Here is a 15,780-nt window from a genome sequence, read left to right as displayed (position 1 = left end):
TACAATCCATACTCTGGTGGAGCTTATGTAATATAGGCACACACAGCTGAGTGGTGCTGTGTGGGAACGCCAGACAACTGCATGAAAATCCTAATCATGGTGTACATACATGTGCATAAGTGGAAGCAATTACCAGCTCTAAAAAGCAGCAGAAAGGTAGATACTGTACATAACATCCAGTTCTCTTTAGAGACAAACATGGAAGTGCACCTGTGAAGATGCACCCAAAGGCCCTAAACAGAACGTGTGAAAGTGGGAGCGGGTCCATGTGTTGTGTTTTTGCCTGTGTCCTTTTGTTTGTTGGTTTGTCACCAGGTTTACACAAACACTACTGCACAGATTTCCACAAAACTGGATGGAGGATGGGTCTCGGCCCAGAATAGAACCCTGTTAACTTTTGGCGTAGATCCGGATAAAGAGGCGGATCCAGGAAACATTTTAAGACTGGGTGTTTTTTTTTTTTTTTTACATTTTTGTTAATTTTTCAAGGAATAATGCTCAGATCTTGATTGAACAAAATCAGGCATATTCAGGTGGTTGGTACGGGTTAGGCGGGTTTTTGGCCTTCCCAGAGGAAACGAAAATTGGAAAAGAGATCTCAGTAGTGTCTCATTCATTTCTCCTAGACAACTGTGAGATCTATGTGAGACCAAAGTGAGGCCATTGTTTCTCCTGAGAAACAGGTGCAGAAAATCTCAACTTGGGCTCCCTGTAAGTTTCAAAGGAGATCTCATCAAGCTCTCAATGAAGTATCAGAATGTCTCCCCAGTACTGGAAAGGAGCAAGGTTTAAGCGGTAAAGTCTCAAGTCTCACCTATTGCTCCTAAGGAATTTTAGGAGAAACAAATGAGAAATGTTTGAGACCAAAAAAGACTACAACGAGACTGAAATGAGAACTCTCATTGAGCTCCTTTACGGCTCCATAGCCATAAAGGAGCAAGCTTTGAGCAGTAAAATGTTCCTCTGGGTTGGCAGAGGTGTGCGCTCTACTGACTGCAATTTTAGTTCTAGTTATATCAAATGATTTAATTATCTAGCTGTTTTGCCTGTGTCATTTTGTTTGTTGGTTTGTCACCAGGCTGACACAAAAACTATTGAACAGATTTCCACGAAACTTGAATGGAGGATGAGTCTCTGCACAGAATAGACCCCATTAACTTTTGGTGTGGATCAAGATAAATGGACAGATCCAGAAACATTACAAGACAGGGAGTTCTGGCATATTTAGGTGATTGGTATCTATTAGGGGACTGCAGTATGCGCTCGATTAAGCACAATTCTAGTTCTACTTTTCTCAAATTACTTAATAAGCCAGTGGTTTAATATGAATATTAAATGATTTTTTGCAAGCTTCCTCAGTACGTCGCGACTTTAAGTCTCTCCATTAAAACGCCCAGAATCTCTATAAACTTTTGCTCGTTTTTAAATGTGTCAATGAGACGATTGCAGTGATGACATGGGTAATTAAACACACCATGATGAATGATGAGGTCACTATAAACCCACTTCCAGATAAACACATTACGTAATCTTCCAGCTAGAGAGGTCAGGGACGGGGGTCTCACCCTCAGTGTGCACCGCAGACACATAGGTCCAGTTGTACCGCTTGACAATGTCCAGTATGGCCCGGGCCTGGAGGGTGTCTGATGGCACGACCCTCAGGAAGTACTTGAACAGAGTCTTGTCACTCAGGTCGATGCTGGTGGCAGAGTAGGCGATCTGCGGGATGTTGAAGAGCTGCAGGAGGTTCTGCACCTGAATGGCCACAGAGCTGGATCCTGGTCCGATCACTCCGGCGATGGGCTTCTTGGACGGTGGAGGCTGGTGGGACGGGGTGCCGTCGATGCACCATTTGGACCCGTCCTTATCATCCCGGATGGAGATCAGGGAGTCCCGGATGAACTCGATGCTCTGCTCCAGGGCCACAGAGGAGTGCCAGCAGGAGTCCCGGATCTCACAGCCCAGGCTGATATTGGGGAGCAGGTCCGGGTCGGCGTTGATCCGGTCCAACGTGTGGAACATGGCCTCCACCCTTTGGATGCCATACTGCTCGCGGACGTCCCCGCACTTCCGCTCCGCCACCTTCTCCGCAGACGGCTGGTGGTGGACGGAGAAGAGCGCGCCGATGATCACGTCTCCGTCCATGCGCGCCACGGAGCGGGACACGGCGCGCGGGACCACCGAGCGCTCATAGATGCTGCTGCTGTGGGAGAGCACGAGGACGCGGAAGAAGAACGTGGGGAGACACAGGAGAGCGAAGAGACCCATCTTTACGCGTGCCATGTTGTACCACATCGCGTGAGGCGCGCCAACTGCGCGGGCATACTATTCGCTGGCTGTCAGTACATCCACGTTTATCCCAGAGACCACGAGCTGTGAGCACGACTCCCGGGGCATGTCCGCGCGCACCTGCAGGATGAAATAAGACATAAGTGCTGTGACATGTGAGCAGCGAGAAACGGGGCCAGATGTGCTTAAAGGTTCGTGTGGGAAGAGTCGACTATATGTACAAGCACGCATGCTCCTGCCCCTTCAACGCCCTGTTTCTTACATCCCCTCACGCCTCTCTGTTACCTTTGAGCAAGACACTTAACTCACACCCAGCTGATGAGGTGCAGGTGGTTTAACATATCACATATTTCTGAACATTTATTTCCAAACAGAGGAAGAGAAGAAGAAGAAAAAAGAGATGAGGCAGGGAGCAGGTTTCAGCACCGTGGACAGCGCGCTCTCCAAAAACACGTTTACAAGGACGTCTTTGGGACAGTTTGTCTGGACTCGTGAACACAACCGACACACACACGCTCTTCACCAATCCGACTCAGCGGGTTCCTCTATAATACCCGAGCCACTGCCACCCGTTTTTGGGGCGGTCGACTTCTATTTGGATTATTGTATCCTTCTGAGGATGAATACAAGACAAACGCACCCCGCATTCTTCCTCTAAACATCAGGTCAAATCGTGATGGTAATAATACAAATAACAATGATAATAATATTCATATTGATAATAACGCACGATTTAAGCGTGTATCTCTGAGCAGGAGGAAGGCAGGGCATGAACGGTCTGTTCTCAGCACACTACATCATCATCGTCCCCCTTTCCATTGTGGGATTTTTCACATCACGCACATTTTAAGCGGCTCTCTGAGTCTGTCGCGACCAAAACTTACCTGAATCCTCGAGACATGTCGCGTGCCTTCGTCCGTCTTCTCTAAGCGCGTGGTCCTCGGCTGTATCACTTGAGTCTCTCTCTCTCTCTCTCTCTCTCTTTCTCTCTCTCTCTCCCCTCCTCCTCCTCCTCCTCCCCCCTCTCCTCTCCCCTTTAACCATCGCCTCTCCTACAGTATCCTCGCCAACCTTCTGTGTGCGTCTTTTTTGTTTGTTTTTTTGTATTTTGTACATGTTATGAGAAAAAAAAACTGCAATTATTTTATCACACAAAAAAGAAAAGAAAAGAAGAAGAAGAAGAAGAAGAAGAAGAAGAAGAAGAAGAAGAAACAAATGTAAATATGCTGCCAGCAATAATGCATGTTTGAGCTTCTGTGCTTCTGTCAGTTTTTGGCACCATACTGTTTGATTTTGCAGGGTGTAAATAGGTGCAGCAGGTCAGTGCTCAGTGTGTCAGTGAGGAGAGAGGCAGTGGCACTAACCACCACTTAAATCATATGACACCTCGCTGTCACCGTCTGCAGGGTGCTGGACCGACAAGCGCCAACTCCAAGCAGACAGAGGTGTCGAGCATCGCCTGAGCATCTCCTCTGTTCACTCCTTCCTTGAGTTTAAGACTTGGGACTTCACATGTGGGAGGGGGTAAAAAAATAAATAAATAAATAAAAAAAGAGGGCTACAATGTTTTCAGCACCGTGGACAGCAGTTAACATACACAGTTTGCATCGCGCCATCTAGCGTTTGGTTGAAGGTCTTTTATTATTTACATTTCAGTCAATCGGTCAATGAGGGCTGGTCTCTATGACAACACATTTAGGTATGTCAAAATAAAAAACAACAACAATAAAATAAGATGAAAGCTAAGGTTGTTTGAAGAAATATTCCCATGGTAAGTCAAAATCATTCTTACTTTCATTCATAATTATTAGATAAAAGTCATGATTATGAGATGAAAAGACAATTATGAGTTACAGTTATAATAATTAGATTAAAAGTCCACTTATGAGGGGAAAAGTTGAATTTACGAGGTAAAAAGTTCTGATCATGCGGTAAAAAGACAGAATGATTACAAATTATTATATGTTATTGTTTCATACTTTTGAGGTTTTTAAACTCATAATTGTTTTAATCTTATAATTTTAATTTGTATCTAATAATCATCATACTCATCTCATAATTTTGACTCTTTTGATCTCATAATTATAACTTTTATATCATACTTATAACTTTTTAACCTCAATTATGAGTTTTAATATCAAAATTTCGACCTTTTATTTTATAATTATGACTTATACTCGTAACTTTTTATGTCATAATTCTGACGTTGAATGTCAGTTATGAGTTTTTAATGTCAGAACTTCGATCTTTTATCTGATATTTTCGACTTTTTATGTCATAATTATGACTTTTTATCCCAATTATGAGTGTTTAATGTCATAATTTAGACTTTTTCTCTCATAATTACGTTTTGTTCAATACTTATAACCTGTTATCTCATAATTGTGACTTTTACCTCCTAATCCTGTCTCAACATGTATTAAGTCGAACTTTTCATCTCATTTTATTTCTCTCATAACAGTAACAGATCTAAGTTTTCTTGCTGCACAAAGTTTTTCCTCATCATTAGAGCTTCTGATGCATCTCAGTGATGAAGTGTGGATGGTTTGACTTCACCCCGCGCCGCCCACTCCCGGGGGGTGGAGGCAGTTTACGCGGTGGGGTTGTGTCGTGACTCACGCCAGGCGGTATAAATCACAAATAAACTTGTAAAGGAGTCGCTATGACACTGCCACCGCTGGTGCCCGGGGCTCCGGGAGCGAGCATCTTGATATTGAATCTGAATAAAAGTGACATGTTTGGAAGTAGAGACTTCTTGGATGCTGCAGCCACACTGCGGGGCAAAGGGCGACGGCGGGGCTCAGTTTATTCAAGGACTGCAGTCTGCGTGGGTCCACCGCAAGGCTCTACAGAAATGACTTAAGCTGGGTTATTACTTTTATTATTTTTTTATTGGTATAAACAAAAATGTCTTGTATTATATGACTATCGATTAAAGAAAGTATGTGTTTTTTTTATTATTATCATGATATTACTTTTAGGATTTGGACTGTCCCTCCTCGCGTTCAGTAACACTGATGTCACCCTTGTTGCTTTGGGTTGTTAAAAAATTGGATGATTTAAAACAAACAAACAATCAAACACTTCATTTTTATCAATCAATATTTTGGTGAGCCTATTTTGTCAGGCCTGCTCGGAGCATCTCAGGGGAATATGGGAAGTTGGCACTTATTCAGCAACATGTCTTCTCTCCTTCAGTGTGGGATTGATAGCCTATTAAAAATGCGACATCTTGCAGACAGCAGCACAAAGAATAATGCATAAATACTTGGCTTGCTGTCTAAAATGTCACATTAAGCGTTTGAAGGCTTGCAAAGGGAGACGTGGGAGCACTTTATTTTAAACCATCGTTAATAAATAGTTAATTATTATGGCAATTAAACTGCAGTTAAAAGATATTTTACTTTTGACAAACAATGAAATGTATCACTACAATAAGGTACACAAAGATGCAAGTGACTGAGGAGCAAGTGAGTAATGAATCAGGAACGACTTGCTAGTTAATTAATCGTTAATGAGTAATTCCTGAATAACTGTGATTAGGACTATATAGTAGATACTTATCAATCACTGGAGAACATACTGAGAGTCACTATATAACTGAATCATTAAGTAATGATTAGTTCATAAAAATCCATGAATCAACATACTGACCACCTGCTTTATGAGATGTTCTGATAAATAATCAACTACCTACTGATTAGCATAGTGATGCCTCATTAAGTACTAATTACTTAAACATTAGTTCCTCTATTTGTGAACCTTCAATTAAAGTGAGACATCATACTGACTAGTAACCCAATAGACTCATTAAATACTAATTACTTATCCATTAGTTCTGTTTTTCTCTGGGAGTTCACATATAGTTATTTAATAATATGATTAAGTAATTAGTATGTAATGATTTCAGCAACTTATCATTATCTACTATACAGTCCATGAATCACAGTTATTCAGGATTAATTCATTAACAATTTATTAACTAAAGTTGTTTCTGATTCATTCGTTACTCCCTCCTCAGTGACTTGATTATCAAATGGTTTATAAAGCATTTCATTGTTTGTTAACAGTGAAATAACTGTTAACTTAGTTTAATTATCTATAAATTGACCATTGCATGATAGTAGACAGTATTTGGTGACCCACCGATTCATCCACCCATCCTTCATTCTCTACCAATTGTATCTACTTATTATCTGTGTCATGGGTTGGTAGCTATCTGTGTGATTTGGAGTCTGGTCTCAACATGGTAGAACTCTAAGTGGTCTGTTTCTCTTGCACTGTCAGTGCTGGCCTTAATGGTAAACTTCAAGTGAAGCAGGAACCACTGTATCACAAATGTTTGCTTGCCATCATTCATATACTGCCTATTGGATTTACAATGAGTGTTACAGGGAAAATCTATGGCAACGTCATGATTGAATTATTTAGGCTACATGTAAAACCCACTGAACATAGTTTTTAATACAGCATTGAAAGGGGCACTATACTTACTTTTAATATTTACAATATTAATGAGGTAATAATACAACATTGCCATAACTACATTAAACAAGCAGTTCTCAGAGGAAAAAAGGGTCCCCAGAACACTGTGGTGGCGGAGTCCGCCAGGGTCCTTTAAGGTCAGTTTGTTTATTCAGTTTATTCAGTTTGTTTAGGCATCAAAAAAATCAATCAAGTCAATGAAGATCTTTCTCTTCTGATTAAAATTTCATCCGCAAAACACAGTGCACCTTTAACTGATGGTAACTCAATCTGTAGGTTTCCATTTCAGGCTCATGCATGTGCAGCATTGCATATTTTGAAATTTGAGTTGCGTTTGGATTTTTTAATATATATACAACAGGTGTGACTTATCCAACGTTTTTCAACATCTCATGACATGTTCTGTGTCCCGCTATGTCTCACTGTTGTTGTCAACGATGAGTCAGCTCCTCCAGCGGCAGGGGTGCTTATTTTTGTAGTTGGCCCCCGACCTTGAAACATGGCATCTCCTTCTGTTTTCAGCAATGAGTTGATGCTTTTGGTCTGACCGTTACCAGCTAGAAGCCTGCAAAAATTATACAATAGTGACATCTCCTGTTTGCCACTGGTTACTGTATGTTAGGCTATTTAAAAAAATTAAAAAATGTGCTAGGCTATGAGGTCTGAAGGTTGACGTGAATTTTCGTGGGAGGAAAAGCGACATTTGTGTCTGATTTATTTATTGATAATGGACACATCTAGGATAAACTCCTATGCTATGGAGGTATTAGAACTTCACTGACACCCACAGAGAATGTGAAGAGTCTGTTTTCAGAGCTGTTCTGGATGGTTTCATTTAATCTACTGTTGGCATAGATATCACAATACAATAGAATAGAACACCTTTATTGTCATTGCACACAGTTGTATGACACAATTTGCTGTGCAGTGCCTATATAGGATACATTTCAACCAAAAACACAGTAAATAAATCAAAACAGAAGTATAAAAAGGGCAAAGTGGCAACACATCAAGCATCTTGAATGGAAATAAATATTATTGCACATTATATATCTGAAAAACTCAATGTTATTGCATATTGTGTGACTAAAAAAGAATCTAAAAGAATCTGAAGGCAATAAAAAGGATATTCATTATGAGTTGTAGCAAATGCAGTTTGACTGGTCTGATTTGTATTGGCCTATATCATTTCCATATTATATCCATAGTACTTCAAATAAAGGAACCCTTAACATGTATCTTCTTAATTTAAAAGAATATCTGCGCAATACGTTTAATTATTTTGTTTTCCTTTATTGTTCATGTCCATGTGAACCAATGTGAACACTTGGGATGACTAATGCACTGCTGATGTACATTTTGTCAATAAAGTTTTGAACAGAAAAAAAGGGAAGTTGAGTGAGGGGTACTGTAGCTAGCTATCATTAGCAGTTTCTTCACAGGGGTAATTAAAGTAACAGCTAGTCGTATTTAACGTTATATCTATGTATATATACATATTTAACAACCAGACATACCTTATCATACCCTCCTGCTGACACAACGAGAAGGTGAGCGGCTACTCGTATTGCTAACCCGACATTATCTTGCCAAGTTAGCTTCTTGTGAACTTCCGAGCTGGCTAGCTGTTGTTAGTCAGCATTAGCCGGCCAGTGCAAGCTAGCTTGCCATTGTTACAAAAACAAGTTGGTTTAATAGCGAATGAACAGATGACAGCAAGCTAGTGTGTAGAAACTGATCGAAAAATTACCGAGAAGCTTCTCTTATTATCGTAGGTTTCTTTACTGGAGTGCAGTAAGTTAACTTAAACAGTCAGAAAGATCAAGTGGATACAGGACTGTACTGAGTATTACTGATAGGCAGCCGTTATCAGTGCATGTCCCTTATTTGGAGCACTGGTTAAGTAAAGTGAGCTGCCCTGATTAACTGTTTGCTGGAAGCTAACTTAAACCGTACCAGGTTTCATTTTGCGATGAAGTCGTACATTTAGCATGGCTAAATCCGATATGATTTTGCTCAGTGAGTAGCCAGGCCACGTACGATTACTGTACAGTTATGTATAAACCTAGCCAAAGACATCGAAGTGACAGGATAGTTATTCCTTTTCCACTCAACACACACCTATATCCCTCGGTTATTAAATCGTTTTAAGTGAATATGAAAACAGACGTGCTGTTACCCCTGCTGGGAAAAACAGCATAGGCCAGCACCAAAACACCACATATGCTGGTTTTGCTAGTGACTGGTCACCAGCAAGACCAGCATGTGTTGTGTTGTGGTGCTGGTTTGGGTGCTGGTCTGTGCTGTTTTTTTTTCCAGCAGGGACCTCAGCACTAGCATCATAGATGATCATCTCAGCTGCAAAACATCCTAACTTCCTCAGTGCTTTGTCAACATGTGTGTGAAGTCATAGTGGATGTACTAAAAGGAATGCATCCAAATCCATTCTGCAAATTAACTGCATATAGGATGTTTGTACTTTTTTTTTTTTTCTTCTTCTGCACAATCAAATGTGAGTCAACATGCAGCTTTGGATCACACAGCATATTCAGAATTACTTTTTGACTGTTTTGTTTTCTGTTGCGTTGCGACTTGTTCCAAATGTTAAAAGGGAGAGGTTTTGACCTCCCTGATACAGAGCTGGGAAGCTTCCTAATAAGGTCCGTGTATATGAGACAGCTTTTTAGTTGCATCACATGACTGCAGTTGACTTCCACAGAGGGTGGAGTGAGGGCACTGTTTCAACAGTTATTGTGCAGGCTGCAGACATGGCAAGAGAGAACAGCAGCGGGTCAGACAATTTAGGTTTGCTTGAAAAATAATGATTCATTGACTTGAATGTATATAGATCAGGTCACTGTTATGTTAATATGCCTGTTAATATATTTACCGAGAATGACAAAAGATTACAGATCTACAATGTTAATACTTAAGTCTTTAATACAAACCAATGTAACGTAATTGATGTTATCGTCTATGCGACATGACCAAGTATTTTGTCATTGCTCTTTCCTAAGATTATTTGAAAGGAAAACAAATGTAGCTTAGTCTTTTTCTCTATGATCATTGTTATAAATGCAGTGGACATTGCATTCCAGAAATTTCAGTCTATCCTATTTTACACCTCAATACAACTGCTTGAGATGCAAGATGAAAATAAAAGCTTAGGCCTTACATTTGAACTCCAAGTTTGGGATTTTCTTCGCCTGCAAAATACTTTATTATGTAGTGTTAAAATATATGCACACACACCATAGTATTTTTTTACTTTCTTCAGGAATGTAAGGACGGTACATTACATCTGTTTTGTGCATGTTTACTACATTAATGTACTTAAAACGCGATTCTGTACTCTGTATTTTATAGAGCTTTAAAAATGTTTCTGGTTTTTCTCTACTTATTTCTTACCATTCTCTGCTGACTGGATCTGTATGTAGCATGTCAATATGATACATGTGTCGTTAGGTGATTTTTAGTTTTTAGTTTGATGAGACCTTCAAAGTTTTGCAGTTTTATTCCTGTTGGTGCTAAACAAAGATTTGAACCTTTGAGGCATGTTTCTCAGTGAGCACAGTGACATCTGGTGGTTTGCAGTAATCATAGCAGCCAAGTCTGGACCAAAGCTCTGGCACAACACAATGCTGATTTCATACTCAATCATAAATGTGCCCAATTGTTCTATTTTTTAAATAATAATAGTCTTGAAAGGCAGCAATAAATGCATATCTTTCTGCTTATTTTGCAGGACAGTGGATTTTCTCAGAAGCTTTCCAGCCCCTCAGCTCTGAAGATGGAGGAGGACCATGCTCACTGTTTATCCTGTGTAAACCAGAGATGCATGGTCAGACCTCAACCAGGCATATCCTGTGACCTTATCACCTGTCCTCTGGTGTGTGGGGCTGTGTTTCACTCCTGCAAACTTGACGAGCACCATCTTATGTGCCCATTGATGAGGGTGCCCTGCCTCAACAGTGGCTATGGCTGCCCTGCCACCCTGGTCCGCAACCACATGTCTGCACACCTTGAAGTGTGTCCAGCTGGAGTGGTGTGCTGCACTATGGAGTGGAACAGATGGCCCATTAGCTGCCTGGCCTATACTTCCTATGAGAGCCTGAGCCGTGGTGAGGGGGGGGGGGAAGCAGCTGGACATGGCACTTGCTCTTCAGGACCAACGTACACTACTGGAGTCCCTCAAGGTGATTGCCATGGCACCTACTGCAGAGGGAGAGCCACTTGATCCTGTTAGTCAGGAGAACATGGCAACAGACTTGCTTACTTCTGCACCCACAGTTATTGAGCCACCACCACAGTCACCATCTTCACATGAGCCCCACCCTCCTCCCCCGGGCTCGGCAAAGGAGAGAATTGTCAGTGGGATTAATGGTTTGAATGAAGAGCACTTTAGTAAACTGTATGATGCAACAGTGGAGACTGCGAGGAGCCTAGTTGCCGCTTTAGAATTTGTTAGCAGTGCCAACGCTGTTGACAGCAGCTCAGAGTGTGCGAACAAAGGTATACAGACAAATAGACTGAGCAGCAAGGGAGATCTTCAGAGTGGACTTGAGGACGAAACTCCTGCAGCTACTGAGGGTTTGATTAAAAGCGAGATAGAGGAGCAAAGTGTTTGTTCTAGCTGTCTGAGAGGAAATGGGGCTCTAAAAGGAACAGATGAAAAGATTTTAAACGCAACAAATGGACCATTGTCAGGAGAAGTGGAGCCCAGCGTGGAGACAGCCTGTCTTGACATGAATGCAGGGGTTTCCCAGGAGCCAGTCAGTCCTCCAATGGCTTCTCCAATTCATGTCAGTCAGGGAGTAGCACAGAGGGCTGGTCATGTGGTTCTTTTAGAAAATCATGGGCCTGAGCGCAGGTTCCACAACTACCAGTTTTATAGGGGACAGGGCCAATATTTATTACCAAATGGACGGATAGGATTCATCCCAGAGAGGCCATTGTATAGACTGAGACCCAAAATGGAGGACAAGGCAGTGGATACCTCAGACCTGGAGCAGGATGAAGACCCCATGGGTCTGGGAGAGATCGATCTGATCACAGCAGCCCTGCTCTTCTGTTTGGAGGAGTCCAGAGAGTGTCGAAGGATCTCTGATACAGTCTATGTTGATGGCTACCGTGTTGACTTCGGCACCCAGACGTTTACTTTCCCTGCGGCCATCTTGGTAACCAACACTAGAGTGGGTGACATGGCGTCTGCGTCTGCATGTGACCATGCTGCCCCCCAGATCTCCTACCCCAGCCCTTTCCGCACACTCCGTCTTGGCCTTGTCCTGGAAGCTCTGGAGGTTGAGGCGGTCCCACATAACCGCTACCTCCCTAACCACCCCCGCTACCAGCACATGTTCCCCTTCGTCTGTGGCCAGTCATTCCGCCGGGACCAGTTTTCTTCCCATTTCACAAACGTCCATGGCGACATTCATGCTGGTCTCAATGGTTGGATGGAGCACCGTTGCCCCCTGGCATATTATGGCTGCACGTTCTCCCAGCGAAGGTTTTACCCATCCCACCAGGGGGCAAAGGTGATTCATGACAGGCACCTCAAGTCATTTGGGGTCCAGCCTTGTCCAGGGGCAAAAGTTCCAGGTGACTCTCAGTCTGACCAGTTTAGTGGGCTTCCCATTGAGATACTTTTGCACATAGCTGGCTTCCTGGACAGTTTCAGCCTGTGCCAGCTGTCGTTGGTGTCGCGGACTATGAGGGAGGTGTGTGCCAGTCTCCTCCAGACTAGGGGCATAGTAGACCTGCAGTGGGAGCGAAGACCACGCCCTGGTGCTCCCGGTACTGTTTCATGGCGGATCAAGAATAAAGTGAGTAGATGACCTGTACTGTAAACCTACTCTAATGTCATTGTTTTTACAGAACTTAAAGGTCTATGGGTTCATTGTGTAGGATTTAGGTCACCTTTTGGTTTAATAGCGAATGAACAGATGACAGCAAGCTAGTGTGTAGAAACTGATCGAAAAATTACCGAGAAGCTTCTCTTATTATCGTAGGTTTCTTTACTGGAGTGCAGTAAGTTAACTTAAACAGTCAGAAAGATCAAGTGGATACAGGACTGTACTGAGTATTACTGATAGGCAGCCGTTATCAGTGCGTGTCCCTTATTTGGAGCACTGGTTAAGTAAAGTGAGCTGCCCTGATTAACTGTTTGCTGGAAGCTAACTTAAACCGTACCAGGTTTCATTTTGCGATGAAGTCGTACATTTAGCATGGCTAAATCCGATATGATTTTGCTCAGTGAGTAGCCAGGCCACGTACGATTACTGTACAGTTATGTATAAACCTAGCCAAAGACATCGAAGTGACAGGATAGTTATTCCTTTTCCAATCAACACACACCTATATCCCTCGGTTATTAAATCGTTTTAAGTGAATATGAAAACAGATGTGCTGTTACCCCTGCTGGGAAAAACAGCATAGGCCAGCACCAAAACACCACATATGCTGGTTTTGCTAGTGACTGGTCACCAGCAAGACCAGCATGTGTTGTGTTGTGGTGCTGGTTTTGGTGCTGGTCTGTGCTGTTTTTTTTTTTCCAGCAGGGACCTCAGCACTAGCATCATAGATGATCATCTCAGCTGCAAAACATCCTAACTTCCTCAGTGCTTTGTCAACATGTGTGTGAAGTCATAGTGGATGTACTAAAAGGAATGCATCCAAATCCATTCTGCAAATTAACTGTATATAGGATGTTTGTACTTTTTTTTTTTTCCTTCTTCTGCACAATCAAATGTGAGTCAACATGCAGCTTTGGATCACACAGCATATTCAGAATTACTTTTTGACTGTTTTGTTTTCTGTTGCGTTGCGACTTGTTCCAAATGTTAAAAGGGAGAGGTTTTGACCTCCCTGATACAAAGCTGGGAAGCTTCCTAATAAGGACCGTGTATATGAGACAGCTTTTTAGGTGCATCACATGACTGCAGTTGACTTCCACAGAGGGTGGAGTGAGGGCACTGTTTCAACAGTTATTGTGCAGGCTGCAGACATGGCAAGAGAGAACAGCAGCGGGTCAGACAATTTAGGTTTGCTTGAAAAATAGTGATTCATTGACTTGAATGTATATAGATCAGGTCACTGTTATGTTAATATGCCTGTTATGCCTTTTGCGTCAAAATATAGCCTGTGCCTTTGTAAGAAGCGTCAATCCGAATATATGTTATGCTGCTCTAGCTCTTCAGTAAATATTAGAATAGTAAACGCACAATGAATATAACTGTTTATTATTACTGTATATTTTTAACAGCATGGAATATAGAATAAGTACACTGGCACCCAGTAGAGGCAAGATGTCTGTCAAGGTCCAATAGTACCCTTTTATACTCACTCGATAGATACCAGCCACCCAAATACACCACATTTTTTTCACACAGTAAAGACTGGTGCATAGTTTTTCAAATTAATGAAAATGTAGAAACATGCTCTATCTCACAATGGTAAAGAAAGTGAAAACATTTTCCTGGATCCACTCTCTATCTGGATCCACACCCCAAACTGTAATGGAGTGTATTCTGGGCCGAGACCCATCCTTAATCCAATATTCATGGAAATTCGTTCAGTAGTTTTAGTGTAATCCTGCTGACAAACCCACCAACAAACGTGAAAACATAACTATTAATTATATAAAAAAGATGTTTAAAGATGAATATTGGTCTTGTTGGGAATTTGACAAAATCTTGAAATGTTGTTTTCATTTTAAATCTAGCCAGCAACCACTTATTGTATCATAGAGACTGGAAATCATGGGGACAATCTTTACCATGAGCTAGGAGTGTAGCTTTACATGAGAATTGTATGGAAACAAACAAATCAACAGGAGCGCTGCTAAAAGTGTTGACATGCCGTGCCCTCTTTATGCCAACAATGTTTTTTATATCTACTTTTGCAGGTGTGGAGATTCAGCACTGCCTTCAGCCCAGTGCTGTCGTGGGGTTTCACTGATCTGCCCAGCATGTCCAACCATCTTAAGAAGTGCCAGTTCAACACAGTGGAGCACAAGACTGAGCCTGTACCCCTTCCTGCCATGTGCACTGCACGAGACGGACAGTCGCTGCGTCGCGTCCTGCGTCACATTAACACCTGACCAAACCACGCTGACTTCTCGTAGCTGTACGAGCCACTGTTGTATCACGTGGATGCTGCATTTCAAAGATTTCCTGTCGTGAACACAATTAACTCTTCCTGTATTACACTAGATTATGAAGAAGCCTTAATGAAATAACACCTTACTTGCCACAGTTAATGTCTGTCATTGTGGGTGATCTGTTTGTGGATGAAAAAAAACTTGTAAGCATTTAGCTTTGCATGGATTAATGCTGAAAACACACCCTTATTCTGGTAAGACAAAGTATATTTTCTTGAAGACAAATATGCACATTAGATTTATATTATACTATATAACCTGTGGAGTTTCAGTGTTTTCACTATCTTGCCTTTCAGTAGTAGCAGCCATGGGGGAAAAGCAGGTTGTTGGTTATATTGCACTATTTCTGCATGACAGAAGTTATGCCAGCACTTTACACAAGACTTGCTATTCCCTCCTCGGTTGATATGTGACCCTAAATAATCTGTTGTTTGGTTTTGTAGGACATGAGTCACAACAGATGGATATTCATGAGGATAGCCTGATGACGCATGTGATTTGCTACCAATTAATAAAGTCTTCACTGCCTTTTATATATTTGTGTTTAAAGATCTCCTCAGTTATTTAATATACAAAGGTATTGTTATTATCCAAAGGTGCTCAGATAAAAGGAAAATATCAAATGTTTTTGTGACGTTTTTGATCCTTTGGTCTGTTACCGCTAGCGACGTTAGCTGGCCACAAGAAAACATTGGGTCGCTATGGCTCGTTATTACACTGCAGCAAAAAGATGACTCCCTGTACACTGTCTTGTAAAAGCGAGCAGTAAAGCTTCGACCTCATTGCTGGAGCAGATTTAAATCACAAATCATAGAGAACGGTGACTGGTTCTAATATTGTGAGTGTAT

General features: G+C 41.7%; 1 protein-coding gene and 1 pseudogene across 3 annotated transcripts in view; one reads left to right on the top strand and one right to left on the bottom strand.

Annotated features, from left to right (window-relative positions):
* The window catches only part of grm1a (glutamate receptor, metabotropic 1a), a 38,987-nt gene extending 35,683 nt beyond the window's left edge, over positions 1–3,304 (bottom strand). For 2 of the 3 annotated variants that reach the window (XM_030405499.1, XM_030405501.1), the window contains exons 1-2: positions 3,174–3,304; positions 1,566–2,409 (exon numbers count right to left, since the gene is read on the bottom strand). In XM_030405499.1, coding sequence (XP_030261359.1) covers positions 1,566–2,295 — 730 coding nt within the window. In that variant the 5' untranslated portion in view covers positions 2,296–2,409; positions 3,174–3,304. Of the gene's footprint in view, positions 1–1,565; positions 2,410–3,019; positions 3,143–3,173 lie in introns of those variants that run through there. The other variant, XM_030405500.1, reaches the window with a different exon arrangement.
* Positions 3,305–9,512: 6,208 nt separating this feature from the next.
* Positions 9,513–15,467, top strand: LOC115574568 (F-box only protein 30-like; annotated as a pseudogene).
* Positions 15,468–15,780: the final 313 nt, after the last annotated feature.

This window comes from Sparus aurata, chromosome 22 (assembly GCF_900880675.1).
Source record: "Sparus aurata chromosome 22, fSpaAur1.1, whole genome shotgun sequence".
In the NCBI taxonomy this organism is placed as follows: domain Eukaryota; kingdom Metazoa; phylum Chordata; class Actinopteri; order Spariformes; family Sparidae; genus Sparus; species Sparus aurata.
Note: the sequence above shows the minus strand (reverse complement) of the source record. Positions and strands in the feature narration are given on the sequence as shown.